Here is a 16,396-nt window from a genome sequence, read left to right on the forward strand (position 1 = left end):
TGCTGCTCAGTTTTTGTAAGGCTCCTTGATGCAAAGGCCAGAGGTCTACCTTCTTGCAACAAACATGCCCCCAATCCATCTTTTGATGCATCTGTTTCAATTTCTGTTGGTTTCTTTGGGTCAAATACTGAACTCGATCTTATAAACTCACTTACACTTTAATATCTCAATAACTGCCATAATTTAAGTATTAGTTATGTTTCACGCCATTAATTTACCATTTTTCCAACAAACTTTCAGGGTAAATCAGACTCTAAATTCCAACAAATTGGTGGTTGCTACTCTTATAATTAATCAAATTTTAACATATTTAATTATACATATTGCTAGCTACTGTCACATTCAGACACATACCTCCAGTTACATTGACTGCTTTGTTCCGACTTCCGTCCTAATACGTCATTTTAATCAGTAGCTATTAACAAGTCCTCACAGACACTTTGTCTAAGAACTAGCAACCCCAGTGGAGTCCTACGTTGAAATGTGATCAATTCCTTTTATAACTTAAACATCATCATAGTTTTTAAATATCAAAAATGTAATTCAAAGTTTATCCTACTACATTTAAAGGGTTTTTACCCACATATTTACTAGCTTCAAACATGTAAATCCAGTACGTATTAACCCCACACTTGTAATAACATTAGTCAAAATTTTAACTTTCACGTTTGCTTTAATTAAAGTGGTTATACTTATTTTAGGATAGAACTGATGATGGAATAGTTATTCCTAAAACGTTCTGTGATATAGGCCGTTAGAGTTTTTTTTTTATTAATACACCGTTTATAAAGGAAATTTTTTAAATAGATAAAAAGAAATAATAATAAGACTTACTCACAATCAATTTATTCTACCTCCAACGACCGGTTTTGCATACTATAATTTGCTATGCGTCTTCAGGTTCACGGTACATGGTAAACTAAATGCTGAAAATATGATAACCCCTATTAGGGTGCTGTCTGGTACAAAATATATAGCAATTATGCCAATATTTATATTAATTAAATATGAATTTAAATTAATTAAATAAAAATTAAATAAAAAATGATTTAGTGAAAATTAAAATTAAATAAATATTTCTTACATGCCGACACAAGGATTATTATTAAATGTTTGAGAAAACATAGTTCAAAAATCCGTTATGGAAAACTAGTGACATAAATCACACACATATAATATTGGCATAACTGCTATATACCAGACAGCATCCTAATACGGTTTATTATATTTTCTGCATTTAGTTTACCATTTACCGTTGACCTGAAGATGCATGGCAAATTATAGTATGCGATACCGGTCATGTGTGATAGAATAAATTGATTGTAAGTCTTATTCCTATTTCTTTTTACCTATTTGAAATGAACATGTTATTTGTAATACATGTTATACAACCAACTACAGAAATTTAGTTTCCTAGTGGATTAGAGAGAGGTTAAAATCATATTTGACCTTGAATAATCTGCATCTACAAATCGTCCAGAATTAATTTACTTACTTACTTACTTAGTCCTAAGCCTTTCAACCGTTAGGTGTAAGGCTGGTGGAGTTTTGCACTGTTGTCTCCATGCTTTCCGGTCTTGTGTTAGATTTCCTGCACTTTCCCATGTCAATCCTTTCTTCTCAACTTCTTTTCTGATTTCGTCTACCCACCTAACTCTTGGTCTTCCTCGTTTGTTTTTCCCCTGCACTCTCGTTTCAAACACTCGTTTTGTTAATCTTTCATTCGACATTCTATACACGTGCCCGAACCATCTTAGTTGCTCCTCTACTATTTTTTCGTTTATTGGTTCTAGTTTTAGGTTTTGTCTGATTGTTTCGTTACGTATTTTGTCTGTCCTCTTTCTGTTTGCTATTTTCCTTAGGAACCTCATTTCCATAGCATTGACTCGAGATTTTTGTCTCCCAGTCAATGTCCATAGAATTAATTTAAATAAACAGTAAATCTACCTCAAAGGAATTTAGGAACAACTGTTTTAGGTACCAACAATACTCGTTAGCCATAAATGAAACCTTCAGAATGTAATAAATCGACGAATGTCTAATCAGTTGTAAATTGACGAAGTGCAAGAGCAAACAACATTTATAGCGCTCGTAAATTTATAAGATGCGGCAAAACTTAAATACTGCTTGTGTTAGATATACAAACTCATGTTTTACACGAATTAGCACTTCTGAATAACCAGTGGATTTATTTGGAGTCGAAGAGACATATACATCTTGTTATCGGTTATCGGTATCATTTAGGACTACCAAGAGATTCTGATATTTCGATATAAATAGGTAAAATTTCCGAAGTAAAGTGCTCCAAGCATTCCTAATGCAAGTAAGAAATATTTATTTTGGAAACTGATTAATAAAATAAAAAAAATGTTTACATTTATTCCAATTTAGTCCACCTGTTAGAGGAAAAGTAGATCGGATATTAAACCAGTACTCCAGTCATCAGAGACGAAAATGCCACTAAACCTCTACTAATTACACGAACTGAATTTTTCTGAGAATGACAATATTGGGACCACAAAAATATGCAAAAAAGTTTACCACTTTTACCCCTATGCTCCCCCCTTAAACACCTCCTCGTAGGGAGAAGGCGGAAAAAATCGATTTACTAAGAATCTGTACGCCGTACAAAAAAAGTTTTAAATCTAAATCAAATGCATTTAGAAACAACTGTTTTAGATACCAACAATACTCGTCAGTCATTAATGAGACCTTCAGAATGCAATAAATCGACGAATTTCTAATCAGTTGTAAATTGACGAAGTGAGCAAACAACATTTATCGTGCTCGTAAATTTATAAGATGCGGCAAAAGTTAAATACTGCACGTGTTAGATACACAACTTCATGTTTTTACACAAATTAGCACTTTTGAATAACCAGAGGATTTATTTGGAGTCGAAGAGAAATATAAATATTGTTATCGGTTATCGGTATCATTTAGGACTACCAAGAAATTCCGATATTTCGATATAAATAGGTAAAATTTCCCAAGTAAAGTGCTCCAAGCATTCCTAATGCAAGTAAGAAATATTTATTTCGGAAACTGATTAATAAAATAAAAAAAAATATTTACATTTAATCCAATTTAGTCCACCTGTTAGAGGAAAAGTAGATCGGATATTAGACCAGTACTCGTCATCAGAGACGAAAATGCCGCTAAACCCCTACTAATTACACGAACTGAATTTTTCTGAGAATGACAATTTTGGGACCACAAAAATATGCAAAAAAGTTTACCACTTTTACCCCTATGCTCACCCCTTAAACCCCCCCCCTCGTAGGTAGAAGACGGAAAAAATCCATTTATTAAGAATCTGTACGCCGTACAAAAAAAAGTTTTAAATAAAAAATGTAGCTAAAATAATTTTGAATAAAAATGTTTATGAGCACTTTTTGTGTAGAAGAAACCGCTCTCTCAGAAACAACGCTTGAAGCGACCGGCGATTTTGAATTTTAAATTTTAAATAAAATTTATTTTATTTAAAATTAAAAGCGAATTTTAAATATAATTTGTATCAACTCGACAGTAAAAATTTGATATCTTTTTACCAGAGTGTTCTATCTATCCACAAGAATTGAAATGCATTTTAAAGATGAAGAGTGTAGCTTTCGTATGCAATTTTTGTATTTTGCCCAAATAAAGTCAGTTTTTAAAAAGGTGTTAAATAAATAAACGTTAACCGAATATTTTCAATTTTTTATGATACGCATAAGGTCAATAAAATATATCACTTCTTCAATTTTTTTAATCCGACGTAAATCGAATAGTGCCATCTAAAAAACGCAATACCAAATGCCAGAGATGCTTTAGTTTTGTTATAAATAAATTAATTTATTAATACTCCAGTCGCCAGGGACGAAAATGCAACTGAACCTCTAAAAATCGTAAGAACAAGCTGAATTTTTCTAAAAATATTAATTTTGTACCCCAAAAAGTATGCAAAAAGTTTTACTATTTCTACCCCCTGCTACCCCTTAAAACCAGCCCCCTCGTATGGGAAAAAACGGAAAAAATTGATTTACCAAGAATCTGTCCAAAAAAAAAATATTTTAAAATTAATTCGACGTTAAAAATTCGATATTATTATGATTAAATCAGAGTGTCTTATCGACAAAAATCAAAAAGCATTTCAAAGGAGAATAATGCAGCTTTCTTATGCAATTGTTGAATTTTACTGCAAATAAAGACAGTTTTTATAAAAGTGTTAAATAAATGAACGTTTCGCGATTTTTGTCATATTTTAAGATTACATGAGATTATTAATAAGGCTTGGATTATATGATAAAATGCCTTTTTTGCCTATTTTGCGTATTATAATTGTTTTTTGCACTTTTTGCCTTTTTTCGTAAATTCCGCCTATTTGTGCCTTTTTTAAAATTTCATGGTACTACCCATGATATTATTCTATTACTAAACCATTCTATATTAAAATTTTGGGTCAATAATAAAGTATCAATGGTTTGTTTATATAACAGATTTCTACGAAAATGTACCTGATCGAGACTTGAGGGTTAACTATTTGGAAATCCCTAAGCTTTATTAGTTTATTATCAGTTGTACAGTCGGTTACTGTATCAGAGTTTAGTCACAAATTAGTTTTGTTGCGTATTCGCTCCGTGCGTGACTGACGCGACACCTACCGCCTTCATCTGACAGTTTTGGACCTACCAATTTTCAGGTTAAACATATGACATATGTTTGACATTGTTAAATACATGCGAAATTGACAATTATTAATAATTAACTTTTAATTATATTTTTTTAGTTTATGTACAAAATAAATGTAGATTTAAAAACTGGGTTTCTCAAAATTCATCATAATATATCTTTTCAACCACAAACAGAAAAGAAAGGAAAAAATCTAGTACTGGCAAATCAAGTTTTTCACGTGAAAGAGCATATATTTAAAAACAGTAATAGTAAAAGTTATAATATAAAAGCTAAAGTCACTAGGCACTCTGCAGTTAGCTTGAAGCCTTACAAAATATCATTTAAGGTAAATTATTTGCATAAAAATGAAGTTATGTGATATTTACTTTTTCATATTAATAGAACGGATCCATCTTTTTCTTTTCTCTAATTTATATGTAATCTTTTGGAACCTATAAAAACTACACTTACTATTTTAGCTATTATTAGCGCAATTAAACACGCAATATATATTTGAACACATTTTGGATAAAATTTATGCGTAAAAAGGTAGGGCCAATTTTGTCACATTTCGCCGCTACGCACGCTGGCATCGTTTCAAAGTACCCGTACCATGGTTACGCACGGAGCGAATACCGAAAAGCAAAGAACACGTTTTAAAACGTTTTAGACATCTGTGTGAAAAGATGACATCTAAATTAAGGCTATGGATCGCACCTTATTCGGAACTTTCTCTAGAAGGAGATGGAGCATTTTGTAAACCACGCGGCAAATCGGTTAGTTTTATTTTTTCTCTTTTTTTCTCGTCCCACAACATAACTAAATTCTAAAGCGGTTTTAGAATTCCAATTATTTTTTTTTTAATTCTCAGATCTCTCAAATATCTCTGCGGGATAGTTTAAGCAGTTCAAAAAAAAAGGAGGAATACGCATTTAAATTTGATTTATGCCAGATGATGATTGCATCCAACATTCCTCTATATAAAGTTAATAACCCTAGTTTTATATGCTTTTTCGAAAAATATCTTAATAAATCCTTACCGGACGAGAGTACATTGAGAAAACATACTGTGGAAAAATGTTATGTGGAATGTATTTCAAAAATTAAGCGGGAGTTAGAGGGCAATTTTTTGTATATTATCGTGGATGAAACGACAGATGTATGCGGCAGGTATATAGCTATTCTCTGTTTAAAATTGTTGAGAGCACGAAATATGCCTCAAACTCATAAAACGATCGCTCATAAAATTCATAGGCGTTCCTAAGGTGTTTATTTATTAAATAATAATATAATGTTTTAATACTGTTATATATAATATTGATAATATTTTAATACTAATATATTTAGCAAAAAAACAATTAAAACTTTCACGACTAATGTTGGTTATTATATTATATTAATAAAAATAAGAATTTAACCTTTAACAATTTTGTAAATAAGAATACCTTATCTCTTTGGATATTTCAATACTAATCTTCGCGTTTAATCACTTTACTAGAAAACCTGGAATTCATATCCGAATGTACTATTCGTTGTAAGATAATTAAGATGGAATTCCCCAGATTTTTAATAATATAATTATATTCGAAACTTAACTTGAAAGGGTGAAGCTATTACGAACGAAAACAATTTTTTTGTTTAGTATGGTTTTGATCGCATGTAATTTACGGCTCGTCGGTGTTTCCGCGTCTACGGCAGTAATTAGCGTCTCGAATATTTCTTTTGCGAATTATATGCAGTGCGTGAGTGATTTTTTATTCCATATACCTACGAACATATACGTACCTTTCGCTCGTGCTCGTTTTGTTGGATTGTTTGTGATGGCTTCATCATCAAGTTTTACACCGGTACTGTGGCGTACAGTCAGTAAGTTTGTCTATTCACCAAGGAAGAAGACTATTGTCCTGAATGTTCACGATGCTCTGGTTTCTCAGAATCCCACAAACACTGTTCGCAACATAGTCGAAAGTTGTGCCAACATGACTGGCGTAGGAGAGTCAACTTTATATAGGTTCCTATCAGAAAGAAAAAAACACGGTATAGCTAACCCAAACACAAACGAAAACTTAAAGAGAGGGAAAAAGCCTATTGAAATTGATGAATTTGCCAAAAATGGTATTCGAAAAAAAATTCATGGATTTTTTTTTTCAAAAAAGAAATACCAAACCTAAACAAAATTTTACAAGAAGTTAGAGACGACCCGGATTTGCCTCATATCGGACAAACTAAATTGTGGTAAGTTTTAAAAGAATTAAATTTCCGGTGGTGAAATCAGACCGAAAATCACTTTTGATTGACCGGGAGGAGAAGATGATGTTGGAGAAGAAATTATCTAAGATTCATACAAAAATTCCGGGCTGAAGAAAGGCCCATCTTCTACCAGGATGAAACGTGGGTAAACTCAGGTCATACTCTAAAAAAAATTTGGTCAGATAAAAATATATTAAGCTCCAGGCAAGCCTTTATGGAAGGTTGGTCTACTGATATCTCCCCACCTTCTGGTAAAGGCAGTAGATTAATAATTTCTCACATTGGCAGTGAAAAAGGATTTGTAACTCATGGTTTGTTGGAATTTCATTCCAAAAGCACAAAAGACTATCACGAGGAGATGACAGCTGATGTTTTCGAAGAGTATTTTGAGCAAATGATTGAACACATACCACCAAATTCAATTATAGTATTAGATAATGCACCTTATCATTCACGACTAGTAGAAAGACTTCTAACGAATGCGTGGAAGAAACAGGATATTCTTGACTGGCTGCGGAATAAGTATCTGCTTTACGAAGATGGAATGGTAAAAGCAGAACTTTTAAAAATTGCCCGGCAACACAAATCTAAGTTCAAGAAATACGTAGTTGACAAAATGGCGGAAAGGCGAAACATCACAGTCTTTAGACTTCCACCCTACCACTGCGAAATAAATCCAATTGAACTCATTTGGGCACAAATGAAAAGTTATGTGGCTAGAAAAAATACGTCATATAAAATACAAGCTGTACGTGAATTGTTATACGAGTCTTTATAACATATTACAAAACAAAACTGGAAAGATGCAGTAAGACATGTAATAGAAGAAGAACAAAAAATGTGGGATCTTGATAACATAATTGATGCGACCGTAGAGATTATTAACCTAATTATTAACCCTCAAGACGACTCGGATTCCGAAGTTGATCCTATTTATTTTGAATTTGAATAGTTTTCTAATCGTAATTAAATAAGGTAAGTAATAGTAGTTGTAATCGTATGGTATTAAAGGGGAAAGCCGCAAAATGTCGCCTGTCAAAATCTTCAATGTGTTTTAAATGTATCCATTTTTTTTTTTTTCAAATCCTGAGAAAACTAAAAAGCATTTTTGAAAAATTTAAAGGCAGAATGAAATATTTTTTAGAATAAATAAAAAGTTTCTTTTGCATGCAATATTTCAATTAAAAATTATACTATATTTTCTCTTTTATTTTCACCCCTGTTACATAACATATTAAAATAAACATTGTAGAAGTTTTCAGGGACTTTCTGCCTTAAGTAATAATGTAATCTTTAATTCTGCGTTTAAATTTTTCAAAAATATTTATTAGTTTTCTCCGGATTCGAAAATAATGGATACATTTAAAACACATTGGAATTTTTGCCAATCGACATTTGGCGCCTTTTTCCTTAATTAAATAAATGTATCTTTTACAAATGGCAAGAAACTTTTTATTTTTGAATAAAATAAATAAGTTTTATTAAAAAATACAATTTACATAAGTACAATTTAAAAAATATATTTATTTAGTTCAAATAAATGTTTCAATCATATACTCTACGACACTGGTCGTTCATTTCTAACCATTCAAAATACCCCTGTAATGGGATTATAAGGTATTGTATTCCTTCAGATATAAGGTGGGTTAGTCGAAAACGTCTTAAACCGTCAGTTTTAGGTTGGTTTTTACTATTATATCGTATTACCTATCCTCTCTGTATTTCAGTTTTCTAATTAGGGTTAAACTTGTAGTGAGCTATCAACAAATTGTGAACCGTGTATAATTTAATGATTGGAATTTTGAACGAAAACTTTGCGAGAAAACCTTGTTTATTTGCCGTTAAAGAATTGGAAAAAACAAACAATTTAACAATTTACAAGTCGATTTATACAAGATAGTATAACAAACCTCTTTTTACCCAACGCTATACCAGTGAATAAAATAGTTTTAATGCTTTCAGATGCTGCGGCATATAGGTATGTTAAAAGCTGCTGTTAATTTAAAGATTTTTTATCCTAATTTAATTCATTGCAATTGTGTAGCCCACGGGGTAAATAGAATTGCTGAAGAAATAAGAAATCTGTTTCCGTTTACAATATGGTCCAATTTAAAAGATTCGACTCTGATAAACCGAAGAAGACTTGTCTACAATATACAGGAACATACACAATTCTGTGTGATATCATTTAAAGGGAAATAAAAGAAAAGTTTTTCTTTCAAGGTGATTTACAGGCGATATGCTAGATATTTAAAATACAACCGAAATTTTTTGATTCAAACATTTTGACTTTTTATTGTACGTTGTGTAAAGCCCTATTGAAACTAGAAGTGTATAGAAGGATAGGTACGTACTCGAGGACGGATTTAAAGAAAATTGTTGCTGTTAGGCATTTGCTATATATTATTTTAACTAATTATATTTACGAAATATTAGAGGAAGCTATAAAACTGTTAGTGAGACAACTTTAACAACCACAGCAGAATCAAACTTCGTTCTCTATTTTTAAATCACTAAAACCTTTTTAAAAATCAATATATTATATAAAATGCTATATTTTTGTTGTGAATAAATAGAAACTTGCTCCAAGACAAAATAAATAACTTTCAAATATCTTTTTTATTCTCAAATTTCCTCGAACAAACGTTATTGGATTAGTTTTATCCCCACTTAATTTAAATGTCACATGTTACTCCTAGATTTATTCTCAAAATAAATAAAAAAATAATCATACCTCAACAGTTGCAGTATAATATTTGTACAGTATATTATTCACATAATTTAATTATAGTTTATACTGTCTAATGAAATTGACTTCATTAAGCACTCATTGCGATGGTACCTAACAATCAATTTTATAATAGAAATTTTAAATTATATTTGTTGTTTTGGTAGCCTCAAATAAGATCATTAATGTATTAGAATTAGTGTTCGTAAAAAAGCAGAATACAACTAACCTCAATAGTTCCCAGTCAAATGCCGAAAGCGAATCACAACAAAACCAACGTCATCGACATTTGAAAACTGCGGTGGCGGGGCGAGAGTTTCAAATTAAGCAAAAATGTCGGTCATTACAATCGTCTATGTGATCAATGTACATTCACTTCACCTGCACAACTGATCTGATGGCGCATTTACGTTACAAAGGCAACTGAAAACATTTCAGAGGACTAGGATGGATGTGGCCACCTCCGCATCGTCAGCCGACTCTTCGTCGTCGCGACGATGTTTTGTTTTGGTACGTTACTATGGAAACAGGGGTTGCCGCAACGCGTGCGTGGACCAATGGAGTATTACACTTAAAATACATTAGATTAGGTCAGTAAAACTACCTTTCATCTGACATAATATACGAGCTTGTAGAAATAATCACATCACTCAGATTTTTTTTTTTGAAAAAATTGAGTTATGTCCAATTTTGAATTTTTTCTCGTTCTTTTTAATTTGCACTAATCATTTTAATAAAAATATGTTTCATTTTTATTAAAATGTAAATTTCATTAATACGAAATCATCGGGCATAGCATCACTATGTAACTCTTCTTCGATGGGAGGAGTTGGAACCCTTAATATATCAATATCGTCGTCGGAATCTGATCTCATCTCAATGAAAGCTTAGTCATCATCACTGCTGTCGGATTGTGTTTCCTTCTTCTTTATCATTTTCCTTTCCGTTTTATTGGATTTTACGGTCTTTTTGTCTTGTTGTATCTTCATTTTTGCTAAATAGTCAGTGTGTGTTATGATCTCAGCGCCAAAACAGATTTTCTTACCCTTTTGTTGGTTTGATGGGGATTGTTTGACATGTTCGAGTAAAATAGATTCGAAGGAATTTCTTTCAGAAAGCCTTTTTAATGCATGATTCTGATTATCATTTTGAAGACACTGTTTGTTTTCTAACATAATACTTCTGACCAAGTGTATTGCTTGGTTGCCACTGGTATTTTCGGACATTTCTTCTTGTTGAGGGGTATCACCAGGGTCATTCCTATTTCTAACTAATGATGCCTCCTTATGGAGAGTTATGATATTGAAATCTTTTGAAAGCCTCAGGTTCAAATTTGTCAACAGGAATCACTGTATTACAGAATGGGTAAATACCGGCCTTACTAAAACCACTTCTAATATGCTTTGAAGTCAGCTCCTTCCATACTTGTGAAATTATAGATGAAAATATGGATTTCGGTAACTTTGTACCGTAATTTCTTCTTTGCCACTTTATAAGAGCTTCATCGTACATTTGTTTTAAAGGCTTGAACACAGCCAAATCCACTGGCTTTAGGAGATGGCTAGTACGTGGCGGTAGTTTTAAAATAATTATGTCTTCCCTTAAAGCAGTTTCTCTAAGGGCAATTGATGTGTGTGAAGAGTGGCCGTCAAAGATCAGAACAACGGGTCTCTCGTTAGGAATATTCAGAAGGAACATATGTTCAATATAATTAGAAAATGTTTCCGTTTCCATCCATCCGTTTATTGTTGCTTCATATGTAATTCCTGGATATTCGTCATCTTTTTTTGCTAGTCATGTATCCCAAAGATTTTTTCGTTTGAAAATAATAGGGGGTGGTAATTTTTCTCCTGTAGCATTGCCACCCATAAAGACAGAAAAGTTTTCTTTGCCAGGACCAGCTGTACAACTCGATGAGCGGGTTTTCCTTTTTCACCTAATACTTTTACACGACTAGGATCTAGGCAGAAACTGGTTTCATGTAGATTATAAATCCTCTCAAGGGGTATATTCGAAGTGATTTCTTTCACCAAGTCAAAGTACTGTGCAATTACAAATGAATCTATATTTTTTTGTGGCTTCTTTTGAGAAAGTCCATATCGGCGCTTGAAACTTAAAAAATAATCATTTCCTGATATTGAATCTTTAAATGGAGTTTTTATGTTATTTCCTGACACATATTGACCAATAGCTAACAAAATTTCTTTTTTTGAGAGACCAAAAGCCCATTTTTCCGTGGTCTTAATATGGTCAGCAATTTTAGTCTCAATATCTAAAGGTAAAGCTGTTGTTGGCCTACCCATAATGGCACTTTTTTCACCCTTAATCCCTTGACTCTTTTAAATATTGTTGCTTTTGGAATGGAGTAATGTTATGATGCTCTACATTTGCTTAGATTTTACAGCTTCTATTGCTTCTCTTAAGGTTTCTTGAGAATATATTGGCGGTGGTTTCTTTTTGACATAATTACGAATCATTGTAACTACAAAGAAAAAAAAATAAGTTAGATTAAACTGTTTTAAATAAATGCTTGGGAAAAGTGGACATAGTGTCCACTTTCCCCAATGTTGTGGGTTTCACTTGCCCCAAGCATAAAAGATAATGGGACAAGTGGAACCTATCTAGATTTACCAAAAACTATCTACCCAAGTTAGTTTTAACCTATGTATAAATAAAATACAATATTATTTTATTCCTTACCTAATGAAAATCGCTGTTAATTCGAATTCCTTGAAACAAAACCGTTGGCTTGAAGATAACAATTACAATTCGATGGTTAAATCGATACCGGCTAGTAGATAAACACTTGAATAGTTTTGCGACAGAATTATGACTGGCTCATGACTAACTCTGAGCGTTAGTGGTAATCTGGTAATATTACCCTAGTGTAGATCGTTTTTGGGAGATGGCAGTCACAGGACCGGATTATGATTTTTTTAATCACATGGTTTACACTTCCCCCATATTTCCACTTGCCCCAGGGTACCTTACGAGCAAAGACGCATATGAATTATTAGAGATGCATCAAGTCAAACTAGTTTGATTCTACCCAACAAACTTGACTGGACTTAAAAACCAAATTTTTGTTTAAAAAAGTTTGACTTGACTTGAGTTTGGTATCTATAAGTTTGATTTGAAATCAGACTTCTTCAAATAGTTTAAAGTTTTATATTGCACAACGTGTTTATTTCCAATTTTAATTGAGAGCGTACCGTCTGACCGCGTTTTGTTGCGGCAAAAATGGCAAATTGTAGAACTAGTTCTTTAAACCGACTTTTGATAAATGAAGAAGAATTTCCGCAGGAAGCCAGCAACAACCTATGGAACAAGTAGGTAGTGTTTGTGGCAGTAATAACACAAAACGTTGTATCTAAAATTGTAAAAATGACCTGGTGGACCTGTGGACCACAATCAATCCTCACACATTGAGGTAAAATGTTGTGTGTGTGTTTACACATTAAGTTATTTTCATACGGGACTCATTGTATTTTTAATTTTGTTAGGCTTCCTAATACTATAGTGAATTGTAATTACATTTCTATCTCGAAAGAAAAATATACCTACCACAGCTAGGGATATTAATTTTACTTTTAATGTACAGCAGATAATTTGTTATTGTTCCCAGCTCCGATATCTAATGTAAAGTCTTGACTTATATATTTATATAAAAACAATATTATTTTTTTGTTTTAGAATTGTACGTTGCAAACTGAAAATAAAACTTTGAGTGACAGAGAAAAATAACTTTAAGGATCTATAAGTGGAGTACACTGCTATTTGTCGTTTAACTGTATATAACAAACCAATTATCAATAATTTTACGGGAGGCCTACGTTCAGCAGTGGATAAATATAGGCTAATTGATGAACCCACCAATTATACAACTGCATTAATCCAAACTTAATTGTCTCTTCAAGAAATCAAGTGAAGTCAAGAATATTTTCCAAATAAAATACGGGCTGAATTCAATATTATACACTTTAAAATATTCAATGCATTACTACTGACAACACTAATGATAGTAACTTCACTTTTTTAAAAGAATTGGTAAATATAATAGAAAATTTGGCTTGTGTGATTAAGCACTACGTTGCTCTACTATATTGTTGAATTAGTTGCTCGAGATTTAGCGGAAGTGTTTGAGTTCAGTGACATCTGAAGAAAACGAGAAAACTATTCCAGTCGTCAGAGACGAAAATGCCACTGAACCTCTAAGGGGTTAACTCTCTGACGACTGGACTATACTAGTGATAACGAAATTACATCTGAAAATATTGCAAAAATTGCAAGGTTAGGGTAATTTGTAAACAAAAAATTAAAAACTCCGAACATTCGAAAAAATTTTGCGACTTATTAAATTTACACACTGACCATTCCCAAATTGGAGGTAAAATCCAGATGGAACTCTACATTTGCAATGCTGTCGTGGACGTTACATTTAAACGTTCGATTAATATTCTTTGTGACAAATATATATACCCATTTAAATTTTCGAATATCTGATACAGAATGGAATGTTATTGAAAGAACATGTCAGTATTTATAAAGTTTCAAAACACTAACTAAAATTTTAGTAGGACAGAAATAATCTACACTTACTCATGAGCATGCTTTCCGTTTTAATTTTATATTCTAATTTTTAATTTCATGGTTTTTGTTGGCATTTTAATTTATACAATTTATATGATGATTAATAAATAAAATGAATTCGATTCATTTAAGAATACTGTAAAGTTTAAAATAAAACTTTTAAAAACAAAGCTTTTCAAAAAAACAGTGGTGAAAATTATATAACCACGATTATTATTCCTTGATATAAGTACATAAGTATAAGACAAAGCTGTTTGATACCGTTTTATAGACAACCAGTAATACATATTTTATTTCGATGTCCAAAGAACAGAAACTAATTTAATTTTATGTTTATATGATATTAAGCCACAATTGATTCTAACTGAAATTATATGTTTAACTACTGTGTTTTGACGTTTCGATTTCGACACCAATATTTTTGTATATGTCTGACCAAAATTCCCCCCTTTTGAGTGGTTAGTTTACCTTACCAGTGTATCCACCTGTACCGATAAAAGTTAATGAAATAGTTTCTAAAGTTGTTATTTCATATTGTAGTATTAATTTATATGCGGTTCATGCTGGGTCAAATGACCCCTTAAAAATGTCCCATGGGCTTGTAGTCTACGAGTATTCATCATAACTCATACAATGATTTGAGCAGAGAAGTACGGGCTCGGGCTCCAAAAAACAAAAAGGTAACAGAGGTTTCTCTGCGCTAAAAGACGTACTGAAATCAAAAATGCTATCTGGAACATCTAACATCTGAATATATACAGGGTAATTCTTTGGGACTTCGTATTAGACGTTTTAGAGAAACTGAAGAGTTTTTCGATATGCTTAATTATTTTAAAATATTTAGAGTCTTCTACCCCTTCCCGTTGTACCAAAAGTTGATAAAAATATATTATATATATATATATATATATATATATATATATATATATATATATATATATAATAGAAGAGTTTTCTTATTTTTCATTTTTCTTTTTTTTTTAGCCGTCTATTTTTAGGCATTCTCTGCAGGTGTCCATACCAGTTTAGTCTTTTGACCTCGAGAGTACTCCTCCTCTAGTGTTCTAAGCATAGTCGATATCACTTTTGTCTTCAGATAAAATGGCTTGGTCGTCAGCAAAGTGTATCGTGTACAATCTCTCGTCTTCGATTGGAATGCCCATATTGCAGCATTTTCTTCTCCACACTAAGAGCACCTCATTCAGATATATTTTAAAGAGTGTATGTGCTATGCAGTAACCTTGCTTTAGACCCTTATTTATAGTAATTTCTTTAGTTATTTTTTTCCAGTTTTAATGTTTACCTTGTTTTTCCATTGCTAAAAAGAGCATTAAAAGTGGTACACTGCCGTATGCTTCTGTCAGATCTATAAATACCACATGAGTTGAAAGTTTAAAGGCTAAGCTTTTCTCAATAACCTGCTTTAGAGAAAATATGCTGTCTATACAGTATATTCCTGTACGAAAGCCATTTTGTTCTTCTGCATTTATCATCTCTTTTTCAATTTTATTTTTTATTATTTTTCCATAGAGTCTTGAGAGTAAATTTATGACACCTAGCCCAATGTAGTTTGAACAATTCTTTTTCTCTCCTTCTTTGTAAATGTTGTTAATATATGCTTTTGTTCACTCCGGTGATAAGACGAGAACTTTATAGAATATGATAAAAATATACGCCAGCAATTCTCGCACTACTTGTGGGCTGTGTTTTAATAATCCGTTCGGTATACCTTGTGGTCCGCATGTTTTTCGATTTTTTAGATTTCGTATTGCATCTTAGACTTCCTGTACTGTTATTTCATCGTCTCCATCATATTCTACTTCATAATACGTTGTTGTAATGGTGTTCGTTTCGGTTCGGTCTTGTTTCAGTCAGAAGTTGTGATTAATGTTTGATCCAAGATCTTTCTTTTATTAAATCTATTCTACTTACTTTTTTTCTGTTTGTTTTCAAGTTTTTTACCGTTTTCCATGCTTCTCTTAATCTTGTTGACCCTATATATTTGTTGAGCTCTTCGCATTTACTTTCCCAGCAAACATTTTTTGCTTTAGTGACTAAACTAAAGACTAAACTAAGACTAATAAGTACTCTTCGATTTTGGTTTGAAATATATATCGCACATAAACTATAAGCTGAGCATCGTTTATTACATCTGTGCTCTCATCAAGTTGTATT

General features: G+C 32.0%; 2 protein-coding genes across 2 annotated transcripts in view; both read right to left on the bottom strand.

Annotated features, from left to right (window-relative positions):
- The window catches only part of LOC140443823 (epidermal retinol dehydrogenase 2-like), a 164,611-nt gene extending 154,582 nt beyond the window's left edge, over positions 1-10,029 (bottom strand). Inside the window, exon 1 of the mRNA XM_072535292.1 lies at positions 9,861-10,029. The gene's annotated coding sequence lies outside the window, so the exon portion shown is untranslated. The remainder of the gene's footprint in view (positions 1-9,860) is intronic.
- An 886-nt stretch (positions 10,030-10,915) lies between these two features.
- LOC140444601 (uncharacterized) lies at positions 10,916-11,329 on the bottom strand. The gene has a single exon (XM_072536363.1). It carries the CDS (start codon positions 11,327-11,329, stop codon positions 10,916-10,918), a length of 414 nt encoding a protein of 137 aa, XP_072392464.1.
- Between the last annotated feature and the right edge of the window lie 5,067 nt (positions 11,330-16,396).

This window comes from Diabrotica undecimpunctata, chromosome 6 (genome assembly GCF_040954645.1).
Source record: "Diabrotica undecimpunctata isolate CICGRU chromosome 6, icDiaUnde3, whole genome shotgun sequence".
Taxonomy (NCBI): Eukaryota; Metazoa; Arthropoda; class Insecta; order Coleoptera; family Chrysomelidae; genus Diabrotica; species Diabrotica undecimpunctata.